At 72.8% G+C, this 19,093-nt stretch overlaps 2 protein-coding genes across 9 annotated transcripts; both read left to right on the forward strand.

The window, feature by feature from the left end:
* Positions 1 to 2,603: 2,603 nt before the first annotated feature.
* Positions 2,604 to 14,801, forward strand: KCNN1 (potassium calcium-activated channel subfamily N member 1). Of its 3 annotated transcripts, none has more exons than XM_087769333.1 (10): positions 2,604 to 2,923; positions 8,261 to 8,376; positions 9,673 to 10,107; positions 10,181 to 10,276; positions 10,361 to 10,779; positions 13,013 to 13,154; positions 13,243 to 13,353; positions 13,461 to 13,588; positions 14,272 to 14,341; positions 14,436 to 14,801. In XM_087769333.1, the coding sequence occupies exons 3-10, from the start codon at positions 9,730 to 9,732 to the stop codon at positions 14,706 to 14,708; spliced, it is 1,617 nt and encodes a 538-aa protein (XP_087625459.1). In that variant the 5' UTR covers positions 2,604 to 2,923; positions 8,261 to 8,376; positions 9,673 to 9,729; the 3' UTR covers positions 14,709 to 14,801. The 3 variants fall into 3 exon arrangements, with proteins under 3 accessions (XP_087625459.1, XP_087625460.1, XP_087625461.1); XM_087769334.1 differs by lacking the exon at positions 2,604 to 2,923 and adding an exon at positions 3,360 to 3,601; XM_087769335.1 differs by lacking the exon at positions 2,604 to 2,923 and adding an exon at positions 4,686 to 4,706.
* Positions 14,802 to 16,037: 1,236 nt separating this feature from the next.
* On the forward strand, positions 16,038 to 18,808 carry OCEL1 (occludin/ELL domain containing 1). Of its 6 annotated transcripts, XM_087769351.1 has the most exons (7): positions 16,058 to 16,118; positions 16,639 to 16,779; positions 17,010 to 17,083; positions 17,202 to 17,365; positions 17,541 to 17,712; positions 18,099 to 18,149; positions 18,322 to 18,808. In XM_087769351.1, exons 1-7 carry the CDS (start codon positions 16,106 to 16,108, stop codon positions 18,439 to 18,441), a joined length of 735 nt encoding a protein of 244 aa, XP_087625477.1. In that variant the 5' UTR covers positions 16,058 to 16,105; the 3' UTR covers positions 18,442 to 18,808. The 6 variants fall into 6 exon arrangements, with proteins under 6 accessions (XP_087625475.1, XP_087625479.1, XP_087625477.1 ...); XM_087769349.1 differs by having other exon boundaries at positions 16,038 to 16,118; positions 16,652 to 16,779; positions 17,010 to 17,365; XM_087769353.1 differs by lacking the exon at positions 17,010 to 17,083 and having other exon boundaries at positions 16,038 to 16,118; positions 16,652 to 16,779.
* The last annotated feature ends 285 nt before the right edge of the window (positions 18,809 to 19,093 follow it).

The raw sequence follows: 19,093 nt of genomic DNA on the forward strand, positions 1-19,093 counted from the left end.
TTGAAGGAACGAAGGCCTGGGCTGGAGGGCTCTCTTTTCCTGGCTTGCTGCGGGGGGGAGCTGGTTTCTCCCCTGAAATGGCCGCTAAAATTCCCGCGGGAGGTTGTTCCTGCGCGGATCGGGGATCTGGGGGGGGGCCCCCCTTTCCTGCCTCCCCCCAGCAGGTTGTGGGGTGCGCCCCTGGCTCCTCCGCAGCGCTGGAGGAGGCTGCAGGCAGCTGCCCTGCCCTTGCCTGCGACTGACGCGCTGCTGAAACCCACCGCCGCCGCCTCTCCTGCCTGCGCCCTGCCTGCGCCCTGCCTGCGCCTCCTTCACGCTGCAATAAGGAGCCGCCGTGAGTGCCCCGGGCCCCCGGGGGTGCCCCCCCTCCCCCCCCCGCGCCCCCCCCGCGCCGCCGAGGCCTCCGGCTCCTGCCCAGCCCTGGCTTTGTGCAGCGGAGCCCCCCCCCTTCCTCCTCCTCCTCCTCCTCCTCCCGCTGCAGCCAGCGGCACTGCGGCAGTGCCCTGCTTTCCCCCCGGGGGGGGGGGACACCCAGGGGGTCCCCGGCCCCCTCCAGTTCAGGGCAGGGCTCCCCCCCGTCCAACGAAGGGGTTATTGGGGGACCCCCTCCAGTGCGGGGGGGGTCCCCGGTTGCAAAGAAGGGATTAATGGGGGGGGGGGTCCCCCCAGTGCAAGTGCGGGGTTCACGGGGGCCCCCCCCATGGCAAAGGCGGGGCGCGGGGGAATCCCGCGGTGCGGGAAGGGATCCCGGGGCACGGAAGGGGTTAACGGGGGAACACCCCCCGCCCCCGCTGCAGGGCGGGGGTCCCGGTGCGCCCCCCCCCCAAGGAAGCGGCTACCGGGGGGGTCCCCGCCGCGGGGGGGTCCCGGAGGGGCGGGGCCCGGCGGAGAGGGGAGGGATTCCCTGCCCCGCCCCTCCGGGGATTCCCCCGCCCTCTCCCGGTGGGGGGGGGTCGGCGCTGCCATGGCAACGGGCTGCTCCCCCGCGGGGGCGGGGGGGCCCGCGCGGGGGGGGGGGGCGGTCACGCGGCTCCGGGATCCCCGCAGCGCCCGCGCAGCCGCGCGGGGCTTGCACCGGGCATCCCTCCCCCCCCCCCCCGCACCGGGCATCCCCCGCACCGGGCATCCACCCCCACCGTGCACCGGGCATCCCGCACCGGGCATCCCCGCACGAGGCATCCCCCCCCCCGTGCACCGGGTATCTCGCCCCCCCGCACCGGGCATCCCCCCCCGCCGCAGCGGCCGTCCCCGTCCCCCCCCGCAGCCCCTCCCCGCGCCCAACGCACCCCCTGCACCGCGCAGCCCCCCCCCCCGCCTTCCTGCACCCCCCGCCCCCGCCCCGCGCGCCGCCCCTGCACCACGCACCGCTCCGGGGTGCCTGCACCCCCCCGCGCCCCCCCGCACACTGCAGCACCGTGCACGCAGCACCCCCCGGCACGGAGCTGTGCGTGCAGCCCCTGCGCCGCCGTGCACGCTGCACCCCTCCCTGCACCCCGAGCCGCGCGTGCAGCCCCTTGCACACACACACACACACACAAACCCGTGCATGCAGCCCCTTGCACACGCACACACAAACCCGTGCATGCAGCCCCTTGCACACACACACACAAAGCTGCGCATGCAGCCCCTTGCACACACATGCACAAAGCCGTGCATGCAGCCCCTTGCACATGCATGCACACACAAAGCCGCACATGCAGCCCCTAGCACACGCACACACACGCAAAGCTGTGCAAGCAGCCCCTTGCACATGCACGCACACTCACAACCCTGTATTTACCCCCCCCCGCACACAACAGAAAGCACACCCTGCGCTTGCACGCTGCAACCCCTGCAGCCGGGCACTGTACGTACAGTGCCCTGCACACCTCCCTGTGCACGCACACCCAGCCCGGCGCCTCCCCCACCCCCGTGCACACCCCCGTGCACACCCCCGTGCTTTGTTCATCGCACAGCCGCAGCCCCCGCACCCCCCTCAAGCCACACGCGCGGCCCCCGTGCAAGGGCCTGCTGTGCACGCTCGCACGCCCTCCCCGCTGCAGGGTGCTTTCGCGCGCGCGTGCCCCGCTGCTCTCTGCCTTGACAAAGGGGGGGGGGGGGCTGCAGGGGCACGGGCAGCACCCACACAGCCGCACCCCCCAGGCCCCCTGCGCTGCCCACCCTGCCCGCACCCCGCTGCACGATGCACGCCTGCTCCCGCCCCGGCACCCCCCCGGGCCTGGGGGGCTCCCGGTTCCCCACCGGTGGCAATCGCCTCCCCGGGAGCCGTGCACCGGCCGGGTGCAAGGCCGAGGGCTGGGGGCCCGTGGTCCCCGTGCCACCCCAGGGTGCTGCTCATGCACCCGTGCCAGGCCACCCACGGGGCTGCTTTGGGGGCTACCGAGGGCACCGCGGCCGAGTCCGAGCCACCGCGGCTCCAGCTTTCCACAGCCCCGGGTGGGATGGCGCTGGGCACCGGGGAGGGAGAAGCACGGCGGCGGCGTGGGTGCTCGGGGAGGCGCGGAGCGGGCGATCGCCCACGTCCCTGCAGATATGGCGATTAAAGTGGGGGAGCCGGCAGGCGGCTAAATTTAGCTGCAGACAATAGCTGCGGTGGCCGGGGCGGCGGGGAGGAACCGGGAGCGGGTGTGCGCGGCTGCGCGTGTGAGCGGAATAGCAACGCCGCCGCATCGCTGCCCCGGCAGCCCCGCACATTCCGCCTGCGCGCTGGGGAAACCGAGGCACGGAGCGGCGGCGTGGGGCCAGGTGGGACCGCGGGGCCGGAGCCAAGGCACCCGGCCACCCCCGGCCCCCAGCTTGTCCGGTTGGGCCAGCGGAACCTCCCGGCAGCCTGGGCTCGCCGCCGCGCCGCCACGTGCCAACGCCAGGCCATGGTCACCGGCGGCAGCGCTCGAGGGGAGCGGAGGCCGGGGTCTGCCTGCAGGTGGGTGCGCTGGGGGGGGGCGGTGGGCTGGGGACCCCCCTTGGCTCCCGGGGACCTGCTGGTGCTGGGGATCCCCCTGGCTCCCCGGGAATCCCCTGGGGATCCCCCGGCTCCTGGGGTGCCCCCGGCTTGCGGGGCCGGAGCGGGGCAGCGGGGGGACGCCCGGGGGCAGCAGGGCTCTTTGGGAAGGGGGAGGCCACGGGGGGGCTGAGCCGAGGGCACCCCGAGGCCCTGGGGGTCCGGGGCAGACAGGGCCGGTTCGGCTGCCCCCCGCTGCGCACCCCGCAGCCCCCGGCGCGGCGGGGAGCCGGGGGGGCCGCAGCGGGGCAGCGGGGCGCGGGAGGCAGCCCACGGCGGTGACAATGAGGACGCGATGGGAGTGACTCTGCCCGGCTAAAAATATCCTCCTCCCCCGTCCTCCGCCAGCACCGCGGCCTCAAGGTCACTGCCCGCCGTGGCGGGGCTGGGGGGGACGCGGGGGTGTGGGGCGGGGAAGCCCCCGGCCCCCCCTGCGCCACAGCTCCCACACGCACCCGGGCACGGCCGCTGTCGCCACCGCTGCTCCGCTGCGCAGAGAGCTGCCAGCGGCCGTGGTCCCCGCGCCCCGGCCCATGCCCCCGCCGCCCCCCGGGCACCCCGGCTCGTCCCAACACTCCCCGTAGCGCGGGGCCGTGGCAGGTGAGCGGGCGTGGGGACGGCAGCGGGGGGGACCCCAGGGACGGCTTCCCCCGGCCATGGCTGGGTGCCTGGGTGTGGGGACCCCGGGGACGCCGGGGACACCCTGCCTGTGGTGGATCGGCTGCTCTGGGCAAGCCCCAGCTGCTGGAGTCAGGGGACTGCGGGGGTCCCCGTCCTCGGGAACGGTGTGGCCGTGGGGACCCAAGCCGCGGGGCTGTGAAGGGGAGTGCGGCCAAGCGGCTCAGGGGACCTCAGTGTTCCCCGGCATCGGAGTCCGGCTGCCAGCACAGCCCTGGCAGGACGTGGCCCCGGGGTGGCTCTGGCTGGAGGAACCGGCCCCACTCTGCACCCAGCTCAGCACCCACCAAAACCAGAGAGACCCCATGCCAGGAACAGCCTCGGTCGATCCGGCTGTGACACCGGGAGCCAGCCGTGCCAGGGCGGCGCGGCCGGCGAGGCACTGGGGCTGCCGGGACCTCGGGTGCCAGGGCCACACGCGGTGTTTGCCGGTGCAAAGTCCGGGGTCGGTGCTTGGGGCTCCTGGAAGGTTTTGGCACTGTGCGGTGCTCGTGGCCTCGATGTGCCGGGGAGCGCCTGGCGTGCCGTGGTGCAGCCGTCGAGGCTGGGGGCGGATGGTGCAGGGCCCCCCCTGCCCCTCCCGACCTTCCCTGTGACCTTGGGCTGCCCCTGGGGACTCTGCGCAGGGCTGGGGGCCGTGGGGGCTGCGGTGACACTGCCACGGCGGCGGGGACCACCGCCCCGCAGTGTGCGGACGGGGCTCTCCAAAGGCGCTTGCGAGGTTTGGGGGACTCCCCCGCCCCGAGGGGCTTGTGGCAGCCCCGGGGACAGCGGGGACACCCGTGTCCCCCCCAGCCCACCCCGGGCGGGGGGTCCGTCGCGACCCGGCGGGAGCAGCCAGGCGGAGCGGCTTTGTCCTTCGGCTGAGCCGAGCCACGTGGGGGAGGCGGCAGGCGAACCCGGTGCAGCGGCTTTGTCTGGGGACGGCGGTGCGGTGGCAGCGGAGGGGGGCTGTGGGGAGCCCAAACCCCCCGGACCCCGCAGCACCCCGCACCCCAGCCCCAGGCACCCGCTCGGCCCCGCGCAGGTAGGGCGTCCCCGGCCGCGTGTCCCCTCCCAAGGCGGGGATGGGGTCCCCCTTGGGCTGGGGGGGCCTGGGGGGCCCCGGCGGCCTCTGCCAGCCCCGGGGAAGCGGGCGCTGCCCCCGCCGTCCCTCCGGGGCCTGAATCAGCCCCAGCCCAGGGCGTCTCGGTGGGGCTCGAGGGAGGGATTTTCTCGGGGAGACCCCGGGACGAGCCGGGGATTCCCCTGCATGGTGGCGAGGCTGGGGAGGTTCGGGTGTCCCCGCGCGTCCCTGCGTGTCCCCACGCATGTGCCAGCCCGCACGCCTCCCCCTGCGCCGCGGGACCCGCAGACACCCCACAGCCCCGTGGGTGGGAATGGGCCAGATCCTGTGTGGGGCAAATCATGCTGGTGCTGGGCTCTGCCCCTTTGCACCAGCCCCGATGTGCCGGGGTGCATGTGGGGGACGACGGGGGACAGGGCCCCGGCTATTGGCATCACCGGGGGTCCCATGGCAGTAGGGCTTGTCTGAGCCATCCCGGTGCTCCTTGGCAGCCCGGTGGCCTCAGGCCGGTGCCTCCGCCAGCCCCAGGGGCCTCAGATGGTCCCGTGCCCCCCCAAATCACGCTCAGCCCCCCTGCCCTGCCCTTGGGGGGCAGCGGTGGTGGCACACCCCCCATCCAGCCCCGTGCCGGTGGGTGGGCAGCAGCGTTTGCGGGGGCCGGGGGCTCCTGCCGGCACCAACAGATGCTCTCCAGCCTGGGACATATGGCCGGGGCTTGGCGGCGGCGGGAGCTGCGGCCGCCTGAGGAACCGGGGTCGCCGCGGGGGATTTGGGGGGACGGGGGGGCTGCAAGGGGTCTGACGCACTTTGTGCACCCGGCAAGCCCCGAGTCCCTGTGCCGGCTGGCAGGGAGCCCCTGCGGCCCTGGGCGGGGGGCACAGCGCGGGTCCCACCGCCCCGAGCATCCCCTGCACCACTGCGGGGGGCTTCCCCGGTTCCCCGGCTCCTTCCCCCCGGTACGGCAGCGGGACCGTGGCCGTGCTGCCCGGCTGCTGGCGTGGGGCCCGCAGGCATGGCCCTGCCCGCAACCGCAGCTCCCCCAAATTCCTGCCCCGCCCTTCCCGGGACCGCGATTCCCAGGCAGGAATTAGAGAACGGGTAATAAATAAATCACCAGCCGGGAGCCTTTCGGCTGCCCGCCTCTATTTATAGCTGCACCCCCCTCCTCTGCAGTTGCTCCCAGGCAGCATCACTGCTCCGGGGCCCGGGGGGGAGCGGGGGGTCCCGCTGGCACCCTACACCCCCCCCAGGGCACCGGGGGCTGTGGCAGCTCGTCCCTGCAGGGGTTAAACCATGTCCCCCCTGCCCACGTCCCTCCTTCGGGCAGGGGCACCGGGTGCTGCCCCAGCTGGGTCCCCCTGGGGCCGCCTTCGCTCGTTCCCCATCATCCCCATCGCTCCCCAGCCGAGGGTCCTTCCCCAGCCAGCTCCTCTCTAAAGCCCGTGCCACCCCGTGCCCACCCAGGGCAGGACCCCCCGCCGCTCCCCGGGGACACCCGCACCCCACCGGGGAGACAAACCCTCGCGGGTGCCCGCGTCCCAGCCCCGAGCGTTGCCACGGGGGCGGCGGGAGCACCCTGCGGCCGTGCCGCGACACCCAGGCTGCGGCGGTGGGCGTCCTGCTGCCGCATCGCCGCCAACCTCCCGGTGCGGGAGCTGCCGAGAGCGGGGACGCTCGAGGCCGTTGCTCAAGGACATACGGCAGCCGTGGCCAGCAGCCCCAGCTGGGGGCCCTGCCGTGTCCCCGTCCCCGTGATGGGGCCGTGGAGGACCGCGCTCAGTGGCCCTGCGCTGTGCATCCCGCCGGAGCATCCCTGGGGATGCAGCCACTGGCCACGGCGTCCCCACAGGGACAGGGGACAGGGGACAGGGACCCCTCGGGGCTTCGCAGTTTTAATCAAGCCTCCGGGCGCTGAATCCTGCCGGAGACGTCCCTGTCGATGTCCTGACAGGGGGAAGATTTAATAAGGCCCATTTACGTTGCCATTGATAGAAGCTATTAGTGAAACGGCCACGGAGCGATGGTTAATAAAATATTTACTGTCATCCCTCTGGGGGCAGCTTCGCAGACCCCATTCGAGGTGCCAAAAAGTTTGCCAGGCCCCGGCATGGCTCTGGCATCTCCGGCACCTCCACCATGGGGCCGGCAGCCCTGGGAAACCGCCTCCCCTCCGCCTGCCCGCTGCGTATTTTTCTCCCCGACCGAGTATTAAAAAGAAATCGGAGCCCATTTTCCTGCAATAAATTTGGCAGAATGGAGAGAAAATGATCTGGCTCTGGAGGGGAGCCAGCGGCCCTGGATGCACACGGGGGAGCAGCTGGGTGCTGGAGCCCGGCCACGCAGCCTCTGCTCCCGTGGGTGGCCGGCAAGCGGCTTCCCTGGCTCCGTGTGCCCCACGGGGAACGGGGAAAGGGCCCCGAAGCCCTGCTGGCCCCCACGGATGGGGGGACACTGGTGGCGGCAGCCCCTTCCTGCGTGTTCCTGTGCCGGGAGGGACGCGGGCATGGTGGCGGTGGTTGCGATGGGGGTACCGATGCCAGTTGTTTTAGCTGGGATGGGCTGCAGCAGGGCTCGGGCGCTCAGAGGCCCGAAATGCGGGGAGCTGCCCCCGCCGGGGGTACAGCCCTACTGCAGGGCTGGGGAGAGGCTGCGGGGACCCCCAGCTCCCTGCTGCAAGGAGCCCTGCAGCAACCTGCCCCGGCCTGGCCCTCCAACCGCAATGGCGCTGCCGGTGCCGACAGCACCGTGGGCCCCGCACGGCGATTTTGGGGCCTGGTGTGCAATGGGGGTCTTGGTGCTGGGGGTCCGCGCTGGCTGCAGCGGGGCTGTTTGTGCAATGCAGCCCGTCGTGCAACGCAGCCCGTCGTGCAACGCAGCCTGTCGTGCAATGCAGCCCATCGTGCAATGCAGCCTGTCGTACAACGGGGCCGTTGGTGCAACGGGGCCGTTGGTGCCGGGGGTCCGTGCTGGCTGCAGCGGGGCTGTTTCTGCAGCGGGGGCTGCGCTCGCTGCCGCGGGCCCCCCCGGCGCGACAGGGCTGCTCGGGCCGGGGGCTGCGCTGGCTCGGCGGGGCTGCCCGTGCAGCAGGGCTGGGGGAGCCGCTCGGGCTCTCGCCCCCCCCGTTGCAGCCCAGCCCTGGCCCCGCAGCGGGAGGGCGCAGGGCCGGGGGGCTCTGCCCACGGACCCCCAGTGCCCCCCCGGCCCTGCCCCGTGGTGCCCTTACCCCACGGCCCGGGGACAAACGCACACCCCAAAACCGCGGCTCTGCTCGCCCAGACCCCGCTCGCCCACCCTGGCTGCCGTGGGGGGTCCGGTGCGGCACCGGCAGCCCCCTGCCCGCGGCCCTGCCGCTGCCCCCCGAGGCGGGGGGGGCACAGGGGGACATGGGGCAGGGTGGCCCCCTGGGTGCCGGTGCCGGGGCAGGACCCTCGGCCTGGGGTGGCTCTGGGGGTCCCCGGCACCGCGGCCGAGGGGGCTTGGGGACCCCGCTAACGCCGCCTCTCCTCTCCGGCCAGGCGTGGAGGGAAGCCCATGGCCCCCGGCCCCCCGGACCCCCCCTGCGCCAAGCCCCGGCCCCGCAGCCCCTGACGCCCCGAGGCCCCCCCCAGTCGGCCCCGGGGGGCCCCAGCAGGTAGGGGGGTGCGGGGGGTCGGGGCGGGCAGGGCTGCGGGTGCGGGGAGCTGCTGCGGTGTCGGGGGGCTCACGGGGGTGCTGGGGGTGCGTGTTGGGGTGCTGGGGGGGTTTTGGGGTGCTGGGGGGTGCGTGTTGGGGTGCTGGGGGGGGTTGGGGTGCTGGGAGTGCGTGTTGGGGTGCTGGGAGGGTCCTGGGGGGTGTTGGGGTGCTGGGGGCGTGCACTGGGGGGTGCACTGGGGGTGATGGGGGGATGTACTGGGGGTGTGCTGGGGATGCTGGAGGCAGCGTACTGCGGGAGCGTGGAGAGGATGGAGGGGGTGCGCAGGGGGTGCTGGGCTTTGGGGTGCAGAGGACCAGCGCAGTGAGGCTGGAAGGTGGCGGGGGCGTGCATGGGGGGGCCGGGGGGGCTGTGGGGCCGGGGGGTATCGGGGGGCTGTGGGGGCATGGGGGGGCTGTGGGGGGTATCGGGGGGGCTGTGGGGGCCGGGGGGGTCAGGGAGCGCACGGGGGGGCGCCGGGGGGGCTGGGGGCGGGGCCAGCGCTCGGGGGCGTGGCGAAGGGCGTGGCGCTGCGGTCGTCACGAGGGGGCGTGGGCAGGCTCCGCCAATCAGACGCCAGGCCCCGCCTCCGCCACGCCCCCTAGCGCTCCGCTCCCGCCGCCGCGCGCTCCCGGCACCGAGCCGGGCTGCAGCGGCGGCGGCGGCGGCGGCGGCGGCGGCGGCGGCGGCGGCGGCGGCGGCGCGGCCCCGGCCCGGCCCGGCCCGGCGCGGCCCGGCGGCAGGTAGCGGGCAGCGGGCCGGGCCGGGCCGGGCCGTGCCGGGCCGGGGGTGGGGTTGAGCCGAGCCCGCCGGGCGTCCCGGCACCGGGAGCCCCGGGGACGTCGGGGGGCGGCGGGGACGCGCGGCTGCAGCTCCTTACCGGAGCCGTCCCGGGGCCGCGGGCAAGGGCCAGCGCCGGGAACCGGGGGTACCGTGGGGCCGGGACCCGTCCCTGCCCTCGCTGCCACCCCGGGGGGGCTGCAGAGGGGGCGGCCGGGCTGCGGCGGCACCGAGCCCCGGGCGGGGGGCACGGCACGTCCCCACCGGCAGGGCACGGCCCCACGGGCGGGACATGTCCCCGCGGGCAGGGCACGGCCCTGCCGCGGTCGAGGCCGCCACATGGGCACCATGTGCCCCATCAGGCGTCGCCCGGTGCCGGGCAGGGTGAGGTCCCCGATCCCGGTCCCCCGGGGACCCCCCCACCCGGGGACCCCCCGCCCGGGGACCCCATGCCCGACACCGTCCCCTCTCCCGCAGGTCGCCCCCGTGCCGCTGAGCCATGCGGGATCGCCCGGTCCCCTCCCCGCCAGAGCCATGAGCGGCTGCCGGTACAATGGGGGGGTGGCGCGGCCCCGGGGCTCCCTGAGCGCCTCCGCCCGCACCCTGCACCCGCTGGAGGGTGAGACCCAGCCGCTGCGGCCCCACCGTCCCCCCGGCCTCGAGGTGGTGGTCTCACGGCCGGAGCAGCCCCGGGGTCCGGATCCCGGCCCGACGGCGGCCCCCGGGCAGGATGCGGCCGAGGAGCGGGGCCGAGGAGCCCGGCGGAACCAGAACATCGGGTACAAGCTGGGGCACCGGCGAGCCCTCTTCGAGAAGCGGAAGCGCCTCAGCGATTACGCCCTCATCTTCGGGATGTTCGGCATCGTGGTCATGGTCACAGAGACGGAGCTGTCCTGGGGGGTCTACACCAAGGTAGGGGGTGCGGCGGGGGGGTGGGGGCAGGGTGGGGGTCCGGCCAGGCTCACGCCGCCCGCTCCCCTCGCAGGAGTCATCGTATTCGTTTGCACTGAAATGCCTTATCAGCCTCTCGACCGTCATCCTCCTGGGGCTCATCGTCATGTACCACGCCAGGGAGATCCAGGTGAGGGGCGCCCGCCGGTGGGTGCTCGCCGGGGCTGCGCCGCCCCGGGGGGTCCCACCGCCACCCCCCTTTCTCCCCCCGTAGCTCTTCATGGTGGACAACGGCGCCGACGACTGGCGCATCGCCATGACCTACGAGCGCATCTTCTTCATCGCCCTGGAGCTGATCGTCTGCGCCATCCACCCCATCCCCGGCCAGTACCTCTTCACCTGGACGGCGCGATTGGCCTTCACCTATGCCGCCTCGGTGGCCGACGCCGACGTGGACATCATCCTCTCCATCCCCATGTTCCTGCGGCTGTACCTGATCGGGCGCGTCATGCTGCTGCACAGCAAGCTCTTCACCGACGCCTCCTCCCGCAGCATCGGTGCCCTCAACAAGATCAACTTCAACACCCGCTTCGTCATGAAGACCCTCATGACCATCTGCCCCGGCACCGTCCTCCTGGTCTTCAGCATCTCCTCCTGGATCATCGCTGCCTGGACAGTCCGCGTCTGCGAGAGGTACGTGGGGTGCTCTCCCCGCCCCGGGGCTCTGCTGGGGGGCGCGGGGCTGGGTGCAGCCAAGGACGCAGGGTGCAGACCCCGGGGGGGCCGGGGGGAGAGGAGAGGCCCCTTGGAGAAGAGGCCCCCGGTCTCTGGGCAGAGCTTACCCGGCAGGACCCTCGTGCCACGGGTGGTGGCCACGATGGTTTTGCCAAACTAAAACCGCTTGCCGAGGCGAGGTGGGGGCGGCCGGACCCCCAGACCTCTCCCAAGCCCCTCCGTGCCCCCCTGGGACGTGGCAGGAACCCCTCTCTGCCGGCGGCTCCGGCCAGGAGGAGCTGGGGGTCTCCCAGTGGGGACCGAGCCCTCGCGCAGGATCTGGCCCGTGTCCTCAGCTGTGCCCGCAGGGATGCCGGGGCCGGGATGCCGCGGCCGGGATGCCCGTGCCGGTGCCCTGCCCGTGCTCACCCCTTCCCGGCCGCTCCCCCGGGACGCGCATTAACTGCTCTTGTTTTCCCTCCCTGACCGCTCTGCTGCTCGCAGGGACAAACTGTGAGTCACCCCAGGGACCGACAGCGCGTCCTGCACGGGACGTCCCCCCGCCCCGGGCTTGTGCTACCCAGAATTTAGGATTAGCTGCAGCCGGCGGGTGGGGGGCCACGGCCGGGGGGGCTGCCCAGGCCGGAGCAAAGAGGCCATGGACATGGAAAGGGGCCAGAGCCCTTTTCCACTTGGAACCTCAGGGGCTGCTTTCCACCCCCTAGGCCTCCCAGCTGGGGCGGCCGTGGTGCCCAGCCCGGCCACGGGCACGAGCCGGGGGTCCCATTGCAGCGTGCGGGGGGCTGGAGCACGCGTCCCCCTGCCCCGGCTCTCGGGGTGCTCTCGGAGGGGTGGGCTTGCTGCAGGAATCACTGCGGGTCCCGGGGCCGCCCCGGAGGGGGAAACCCCGGCGAGGAGCGGAGCTGAGCCGGAGCAGCCAGGAAGGAGCCGCTGGATCCTTCTTGTTTCTAACTGGAGGCTTTGGCTGAGTCTCCAAAGGGCTTTTGCTCGGCTCTGGCTGTTGCGGTTGCTCGGTGTTTCCCCTCCTTAATGTGCACAGTTTGGGTGCGTTGAGGGAGTCCCGGGTGCTCCCTGGGAGGACGGAGGGGCGTGGGGAGCCCCGCAGCCCCCGCTGTCCCGGGGAGCATCACCACGGGGTGACGTCCTCGAGCTGCCGGCCCTCTGGGGACGGGCGCAGCCCTCACCCCCAGCCCATCCCGGGGTGCGGGTCCCCCCGGCCGTGCGGTGCCCCCCAACGCATCCCTCGGTGCTGGCTGAGGTTCCAAGCCCAAACCGCGCGGCTGTGCCCGGGGGGCCGGGTGGAGGGACGCAGCAATCCTAAATTCCTCGCCGCTCGCTTGAGTCCACCCCGGCTTGCTCCCGTCTCTTCCCTTCCCTTTTCTCACCCTCAGCACCCGGTTTTCCCGGCTCCCTGCCGCTCCCCGCATGCTGCCGTCCCGCTGCCTGGCTTGGCCGCACCCAGCGCCCGGCCCCGCTGCTCTGTGTTCCCCGGCCGGGCTCGGCCCGGCAAGCGGCGGGGGCCGTGTCCGGGGGTCTCTCGGGGAGGGGGGGGGGGCACAGCCGTCTGCATTCGTGGCATCGGCGCTGGCCACAAAATCTCAAAGCACAGCGTCCCCCGCTTCACCCGCGGTGATGCCCGCGGTGCCCTTGGGGCCCTTCATAGCCCCGGGCTTGCTCGGGGGGCAGCTTCCCGGGGTGGCCCCCCGGGGGCTCGCGGGGCGAGGCGTGCTCTGCTCCGGCTGGGTCTGTGCAACCGTCCCCCGCTCTGCAGAGACCAAGCGTCCCCTCCCCGCAGGGGGGTCCGGCGGTGACACCCGTGTCCTGTGCTTTGAGATCTCTGGGGCTGTTTCTGCAGGGGGGTCTGCACCCGTCACCTCGTTATCCTCGTCCAGCCGCCCCCCGAGCCGGCCGCGCTCCGGGGGTCACAGCCATCCCGGGGCTTACCTCCTCCCTGCCGCCCGTGTCCGCAGTGGCCATGCCTGGTGTCCCCAAAGTGTCCCCAGGGTGTCCCCAGCTTCTTTGGGGCCCTGCGTGCCAGCGGTGCAGCTGGGAGCCTGGGGACTCTCCCGGCTGCAGCCGCCGGATGGGAAAGCGGCTAAAAACCGTGTGGCAAAGCTGGCAGCGCCGTGGTGGGGGTACATGGCGGGACCGGGACCGTGCGGTGACAGCAGCTGCGCTCGGCCCCGGGCAGGTACCACGACAAGCAGGAGGTGACCAGCAACTTCTTGGGGGCCATGTGGCTGATCTCCATCACCTTCCTCTCCATCGGCTACGGGGACATGGTGCCGCACACCTACTGCGGGAAGGGCGTGTGCCTGCTCACCGGCATCATGGTGAGTGCCTGCGGGGTGCGGCGGGGCGGGGGGCTCCTGCGCCCCCAGCTCCTGCCGCAGCCCTCACTGCAGGGCTCTCTGCCCGCAGGGTGCTGGCTGCACCGCTCTGGTTGTCGCCGTCGTTGCCAGAAAGCTAGAGCTCACCAAAGCGGAGAAACACGTGCACAACTTCATGATGGATACGCAGCTAACGAAGCGGGTAAGGCCCCCCCGGTGCCGTCCCCCTCCCAGCCCCGTCGGACGCGGCATCGCTGGGCGCGGGACCGGCCATCTCCGTCCCTGACCCCACTGCTCCGGTGCTTCCAGGTGAAAAATGCTGCTGCCAACGTACTCAGGGAAACGTGGCTCATCTACAAACACACCAAGCTGGTGAAGAAGATCGACCATGCCAAAGTTCGGAAACACCAGCGTAAGTTCCTCCAAGCCATCCATCAGTAAGTGCCAAACCTTTACCTGCTTCCTACGAGGAGGTTTTTCCCGTGGCGGCTCCAGAAGGAGAGCCGGGCACTCCATCCCCTTCTGCGCCTGGCCCCCCGGGTTGGGAGCCAGGTGGTCCCTGTCCCCTGTCCCTGTCCCCACTGCGGGGATGCTTTCCCAGCGATGAGGACCCCGATAACGTTGGGGTGACCCCCGGGGGTACCTGATCAGCGAGGCTTGATGTGACCGTGTCTGCCGTCCGGCTTCACCCGCATCGGGGAGCAGGGCTGGGGGCTGCGAGCCCCCGGGCACCTCCTGCTTTGGGGGGGAACCGAGGGGTGCCCGGCTTGGGGGGGACGGACGCCGAGGGGGGGCCGTGCTGCGGCTGCTGTCGTCTCCCTGCACTCTTCGTGGTGGTATTAAACCTGCTGTTGTGTTTTGTCTCTGTTCTGCCCCGTCCCTGCAGAGCTCAGAAGTAAGTCGCCCCGCGGGGCTGCTCCTCTCCTCCCTCTGCTCCTCTGTGCATGGGCTCGGCGCTGCGAAATGGGGGGGCCGCGGCGGCGCAGCCCCCCGGGGCTGTCTGGGGCGAGGGTGGAGGGGCAGAGGCTGTGCTTGCAGGGTGGGGGGCTGCATGCTGGGGGGCTGGGGGGCTGCACGGGGGGGTCGCCGACCTTGACCCTGCTCCCCCATGTCTCTGCAGGTTGAGGAGCGTGAAGATGGAGCAGCGGAAGCTGAATGACCAGGCCAACACGCTGGTGGACCTGGCAAAGGTGAGCGGTGCTGGGGTGGGGGGCCAGGAGCCCCCGCCGCAGGGGTTCCCGGTGCTGAGCCCCCCCCCCCGGCGTGTCCCCCAATTCCCATCAGACCCAGAACATCATGTACGACATGGTCTCGGAGCTGCAGGAGCGTAACGAGGACCTGGAGAAGCGACTGGGCGCCCTGGAGAGCAAGATGGAGGCGCTGGGGCTGAGCCTGCTGGCGCTGCCGGGGCTGGTCAGCCAAGCCCTGGGGCAGCAGCAGCGCGAGCTCCTGGGGAGCTGGACCCCCCGTCTCTGCTCCGCCACGGCCCCTTGCACCCCCACCCGAGCCCCCAGGTCCCCTTCCACCGCCCCCCCAACCTCCTCGGACAGCGGGTGATGGGGCGAGGAGGGGGGGCCGGGGTCCCTCTTATGTCTGGCCATCGTGTGGCTGATTTCAGTAGCTTTGTTCTGTAAAGCCCTGTATAAATTTCCTGCGTTCACTGTGCTGGCGTGAGGCTGGAGCCCCCCCGGGCCCTCCCGGGCCCCCCTCGGCTGGGCGGGAGCTGAACCCCGGCCTCAAGGAGGGTTTTTGGGGTGGGGGGATGCAGCAGCCGCTGCGCCCGGAGGGATGGAGCAGCCCTGGGGGGCAGGAGCTGGGGGGCCAGGGGCCGGGGGGGACGAGGCAGGAGCCCTGAGCGTTATGGGGGGGTCTGGGGGCTGCCCCCCCCGGGTGGGGGGGGTGGAGGTTGGGGACAGGGTGGGGGACGCCTGGGGGCTTGCCTGGAGGGCGCGGAGGCGGGGGCAGACCCCCGTGGTGAGAGCAGGGCTGAGCTCCGGGGGTTGAGGATTGGGGGGGGGGGCTCTGTTCCTGGCTCTGCCACAAAGTGACCTTGGCAAAGTCACGTCACCTCTCTGTGCCTCAGTTTCCCCCATCTGTAAAATGGGGGGAGGGGGGTGGGGAGGGAGGGAGGGAGGGGGGGACAACGGTACCGACCATTGTAAAGTGCTGTGAGATTCCTGGATGCAATATTCAGCCCGGCCCCCTGCCCGCGGGGTGGGCGAGGACCCTCCGCCGGGACCCCCGCGGCCGCGGCCCCCCCAGGGGCTGGTCCCGCTCCCCAGGCAGGGCCCTCGGCGCGGGGGGGGCTGAGGCGCACATTAAAGGAGGCTGAACTGGACGCGTCGCTCTCTGCTCGCGGCAGCGGGACCCCTGCCCGGCGGGAGGGGTGGGGTGGGGTCCTCGGGGGGGGCTTCGCAGCTCCCCTCGCTGCAGGGGCTCCCCCCGTCCTGGGAACCTCGCGGGGGGGAGGATGGGGCTGGCGTGGGGGCTCCAGCCCCCCTGGGCGGTGCACTGGGAGGGCTGGGAGCTTGCAGCCCCCCGCTTGCCGGCACTGGGGCAGGTTTGGGGGGGCTCACAGCAGCGGCTGGGGGCTGTTTGCGGGGGGGGTGATGGGGCTGAGGATGCCCCGGGCTCCCCGTACGGAGCCCCAGGACGTGAGGGCTGCTCAGCCCCAACCCTTTGCAAAGCCAAACCCGTGGCGCGGTGCTGGGGCCCTGTGGAAGGCGGGCGCAGCATGCGGCCCTCGGCGGGCACCGGGCAGGGTGGAGGCTGCACAGGACCCGCTGGAAGGCTGGGGTGGGCAGGGGCCGGATCCTGCCCCCACGGGGCCTCGTGCCCCACTTCGGGGTGGCGCGTCGCTGTTAATGTTTAACCGCCGGTGCCTGCCGCGGGCAGCGGTGGTGGCGGGCAGCGGCCGAGGGACGTCACGGTGAGCCCCAGGGCCACGTCCCGCCATGCGACGGGCAGGTAACGCCGGCGGTGGGGGCTCAGGGGCCGGACGCTGTCCCGCGGGGCCTGGCGTGGGGACAGAGGGGGACGCGGAGCCTGGGGTGACGCAGTGGGGCTGGTCTGCTCGAGACGAGCCCAGCGGCATCCGCGGGGTCCTTGGTGGTGGTGGGAATGGGCGGCAGCGATGCAGCCGGGACCCTTCCCCTCCTCCTGCCTGCTCCCGCCCAGGGTGCTGGGAGCACCAGCGGGTGCTTTCCTGCTTGCCTAAGGGCCCGGATGGGGTGGCAGCCCTGGGACGTGCACCAGGAGCTCACAGCAGGGGAGGTGACATCCCCGGGGCACGGTGGGAGCTCGCTGATGGGTCCCCGTGTCAGTGGGCACTTGTAAATCCCCGGTGAGCGGCGGGGAGGGAAGGTGGCTCGGGGCCAGGCTGCAGGTGTGCCCTGCGGGGGAAACTGAGGCATGCGAAAAGGGCCGGTAACACCGTGACCCACGTCAGCTCACCGCGGGGTTTGCTCCCATCCCGGCTCATCTTGAGGCTTCTCCTCCAGCGGGGCTCAGCCCGGAGGCAGGGAAGCGGAGCAGCTGCCGGATGTGCCCAGGGGACCCCCATCACCCCAAAGTCGCTGGGAGCCGATGGCCGAGCCCACCCACCCCCCTGGAGAGCCGGGGCTGCCAGGTGCGGAGCCGGGCGCAGGGGTGCTGAGCCCCCAGGCTGGGCTGGAGGCATTCAGCCCCGCTTCGCCTCCATGAAGTCCTGGCCAGGGCCGCTGGGAGGGCTGGGGGTGGCCGGCCTGGCCTGGCTGCTCACCGCCATCGTCCTGGTGCTGTGCTGCGGCCCCCTCCTTGCCGGCATCTGCCGCCTGGCCGAGGTGCAGGCAGCCGCTCTCATCTTCCTCTTCCTCACAGCGCTGCTCTGCCCGGCCGGCAGCCTCCTGTCCCTCCCGACGTGGAGATGCGCGGTGGCCAGGAGGCACTGGGAGGTCCCCGGGAGTCCTGCCATCACCGGGAGCGGGGGCAGCCCCTGGTGGTCCCCTCCCCGTGCCCCCCGGTACGGTCTGGTGGCCGTGCAGCCTCATGCCCCTCCCTTGTGTCCTGAAGCCTCCGCCAGCCCGAGCCAGGCGCGTCACCTTCGAGGACGACGTGATGCCATTGGGGAGACCCCCGGGGAGGGTCCCCCCCGCCGCAGATGGGGAGAAGCCAGGGGCCGGGGCTGTCCCCCGCGGCCTGGCACCCCGGCCACACGCTGTCCCGGACTACGTGGTGTAAGTGCCTCCCATGGGGATGGGGACGGCCACGGGACGGGGTGTCACGGAGCCCTGGGGACCCACGACGCCCAAGCCAGAGGGTCCTGCCTGCCTGGACGTGCAGGCAGCGCTGTGGGCAGCACCCGGGCTCTCCCTCCCGCACCCTGAGCCTCCTGGCCTCGTGGCGGTGCAGAAAGTACCCGGCGATCCGGAGCCCCCGGCAGTGGGAGGGCTACAAGGGCGTCTTCCAGGACCAACTGGCCGAGTACACGGAGCTGCTTGGGGAGGTCCGTGCCACACAGCGGAGGCTCGGCGAGCTGGAGGCGGCGATAGGCCGGCAGCCGCGGCACGCCACGAGCAGGACGGTGGGTCCCTTGGCGGGCGCCGGCTGCGGGCACTGTATGTCCTGTGAGCGACGTTGGGCGTGATGAGTTGGCCGGACTCTGTGGGGACTTGGGATGAGCCTGGGGGGCTGCAGCGGGTGGGGGGGACCGGAGGGGATGTGCCGACACCCAGGCTCCTGCGGCTGAGAGGTGCGAGCCGTGCTCGAAGGCACCCGGCAGCTGCTGGAAAATGAAGGAGCGGTGGCATTTCTCGGCTACGCCCTGGGCGAGGTGGTCACCGTGCAGCGCTGCGGGAAGGCTGCCTCCCCCCGAGCCCCCCGGGCTCGTTAGCTCCCGCGGCCTCGTTAGGGCCACGCTCGGCCAGGCCGAGCCCCCGCGGCTCCGGGACGTGTCTTTCTGCCCCGCAGGATGGGAGCAGGGTGGCCCACGTCTGGCACGAGTACGTGAGGAAGAAGAGGGTGAGAAAGGGAAGGGCTCAGGATCTGCTCCCCGTGCTGCGGAGCTGGGGGCTGCGAGCCCACGGCCTCCCCACGGTGCCTCTCCCCCCTCCCCAATGCTTGGGGGGGTCCCCAGGGCACCGCGGGACCCCGGTGCCGGGTTCCTCCTGGCTGAGCACGGTCCGACCGGCAGGATTCGGCCTTCCTGGAGAAGCAGCAGCGCTGTGAATACCTGAAGAAGAAGCTGACGCACATCAAGGCGCGGATCCAGGAGTACGACCGCGACGCCTGCGACAGCGCCGTCTACTTCTGAGCCTGCGCGCCGGCCAGCACCGACGCCGTGGGACGATGACCCCCGGGGGGACACCAGGGGCTGGGTGCTGGGGAGGGGGTGGCAATGCTGCAGGGACGCAGCCGGTGCCCACCCAGCCGTTGCACCCCCCCAGGCACGGAGGGCAAACCCGCGGGCCCCTCGCGCTGCCGGTTTTGGGGTCCTCTGGGTGCTCCGTGCCCTGGGCGGCCTCGTGGCCCCCGGCACTGGGTGGGTGCTGCCTGTCCCCCCGCGGGAGCCGGGCCCTGGCTGTGCCCCCACTTCACCCCGGGTGATCTGGGGAACCCCCCCCCCCGGGGGCCGCCGCAGAAGTGGCCAGAACTGGTTTTAATAAACCACGGTGATGTTTTTTTGGGGGGGTCTCGATGCGCACCCTGGGGCACCCGCAGCGGCTGGGGGCAGCCGGCAAACGCGTGCCCCCCCCCCCCCCCCAGCACCCATGGGACCAGGAAAGCGGCGGGGGGAGGGGGCCAGCGCAGACCCCCACCCCAAAGCCCCGGGGACCCCCCCGCTCCGGGCTCCCCCTTATTTCCCCCCGTCCCGTTTTCCCCCCGTATTTCACCGCGGGCTGCGGCGCCGGGAGCGGGGAGCGGGGCGGCGGGCGGCCCCCGGGGCTCCCCCCGCTCCCACCCCT

The sequence above is a fragment of the Nipponia nippon genome, unplaced genomic scaffold, assembly GCF_047370975.1.
Source record: "Nipponia nippon isolate SJK-2023a ecotype South Korea unplaced genomic scaffold, ASM4737097v1 scaffold_31, whole genome shotgun sequence".
Classification (NCBI taxonomy): Eukaryota; Metazoa; Chordata; class Aves; order Pelecaniformes; family Threskiornithidae; genus Nipponia; species Nipponia nippon.

What these genes read in the sequence shown, in the direction of transcription:
- KCNN1 (XM_087769333.1), top strand. Translation starts at nt 9,730, where the DNA reads ATGAGCGGCTGCCGGTACAATGGGGGGGTGGCGCGGCCCCGGGGCTCC. An exon ending in ACAGTCCGCGTCTGCGAGAG is followed by an intron (nt 10,780 to 13,012) that starts GTACGTGGGGTG and finishes GGCCCCGGGCAG; the next exon opens with GTACCACGACAAGCAGGAGG. An exon ending in TTCCTCCAAGCCATCCATCA is followed by an intron (nt 13,589 to 14,271) that starts GTAAGTGCCAAA and finishes ATGTCTCTGCAG; the next exon opens with GTTGAGGAGCGTGAAGATGG.
- OCEL1 (XM_087769349.1), top strand. An exon ending in GCTGTCCCGGACTACGTGGT is followed by an intron (nt 17,366 to 17,540) that starts GTAAGTGCCTCC and finishes GTGGCGGTGCAG; the next exon opens with AAAGTACCCGGCGATCCGGA. An exon ending in AGTACGTGAGGAAGAAGAGG is followed by an intron (nt 18,150 to 18,321) that starts GTGAGAAAGGGA and finishes TCCGACCGGCAG; the next exon opens with GATTCGGCCTTCCTGGAGAA.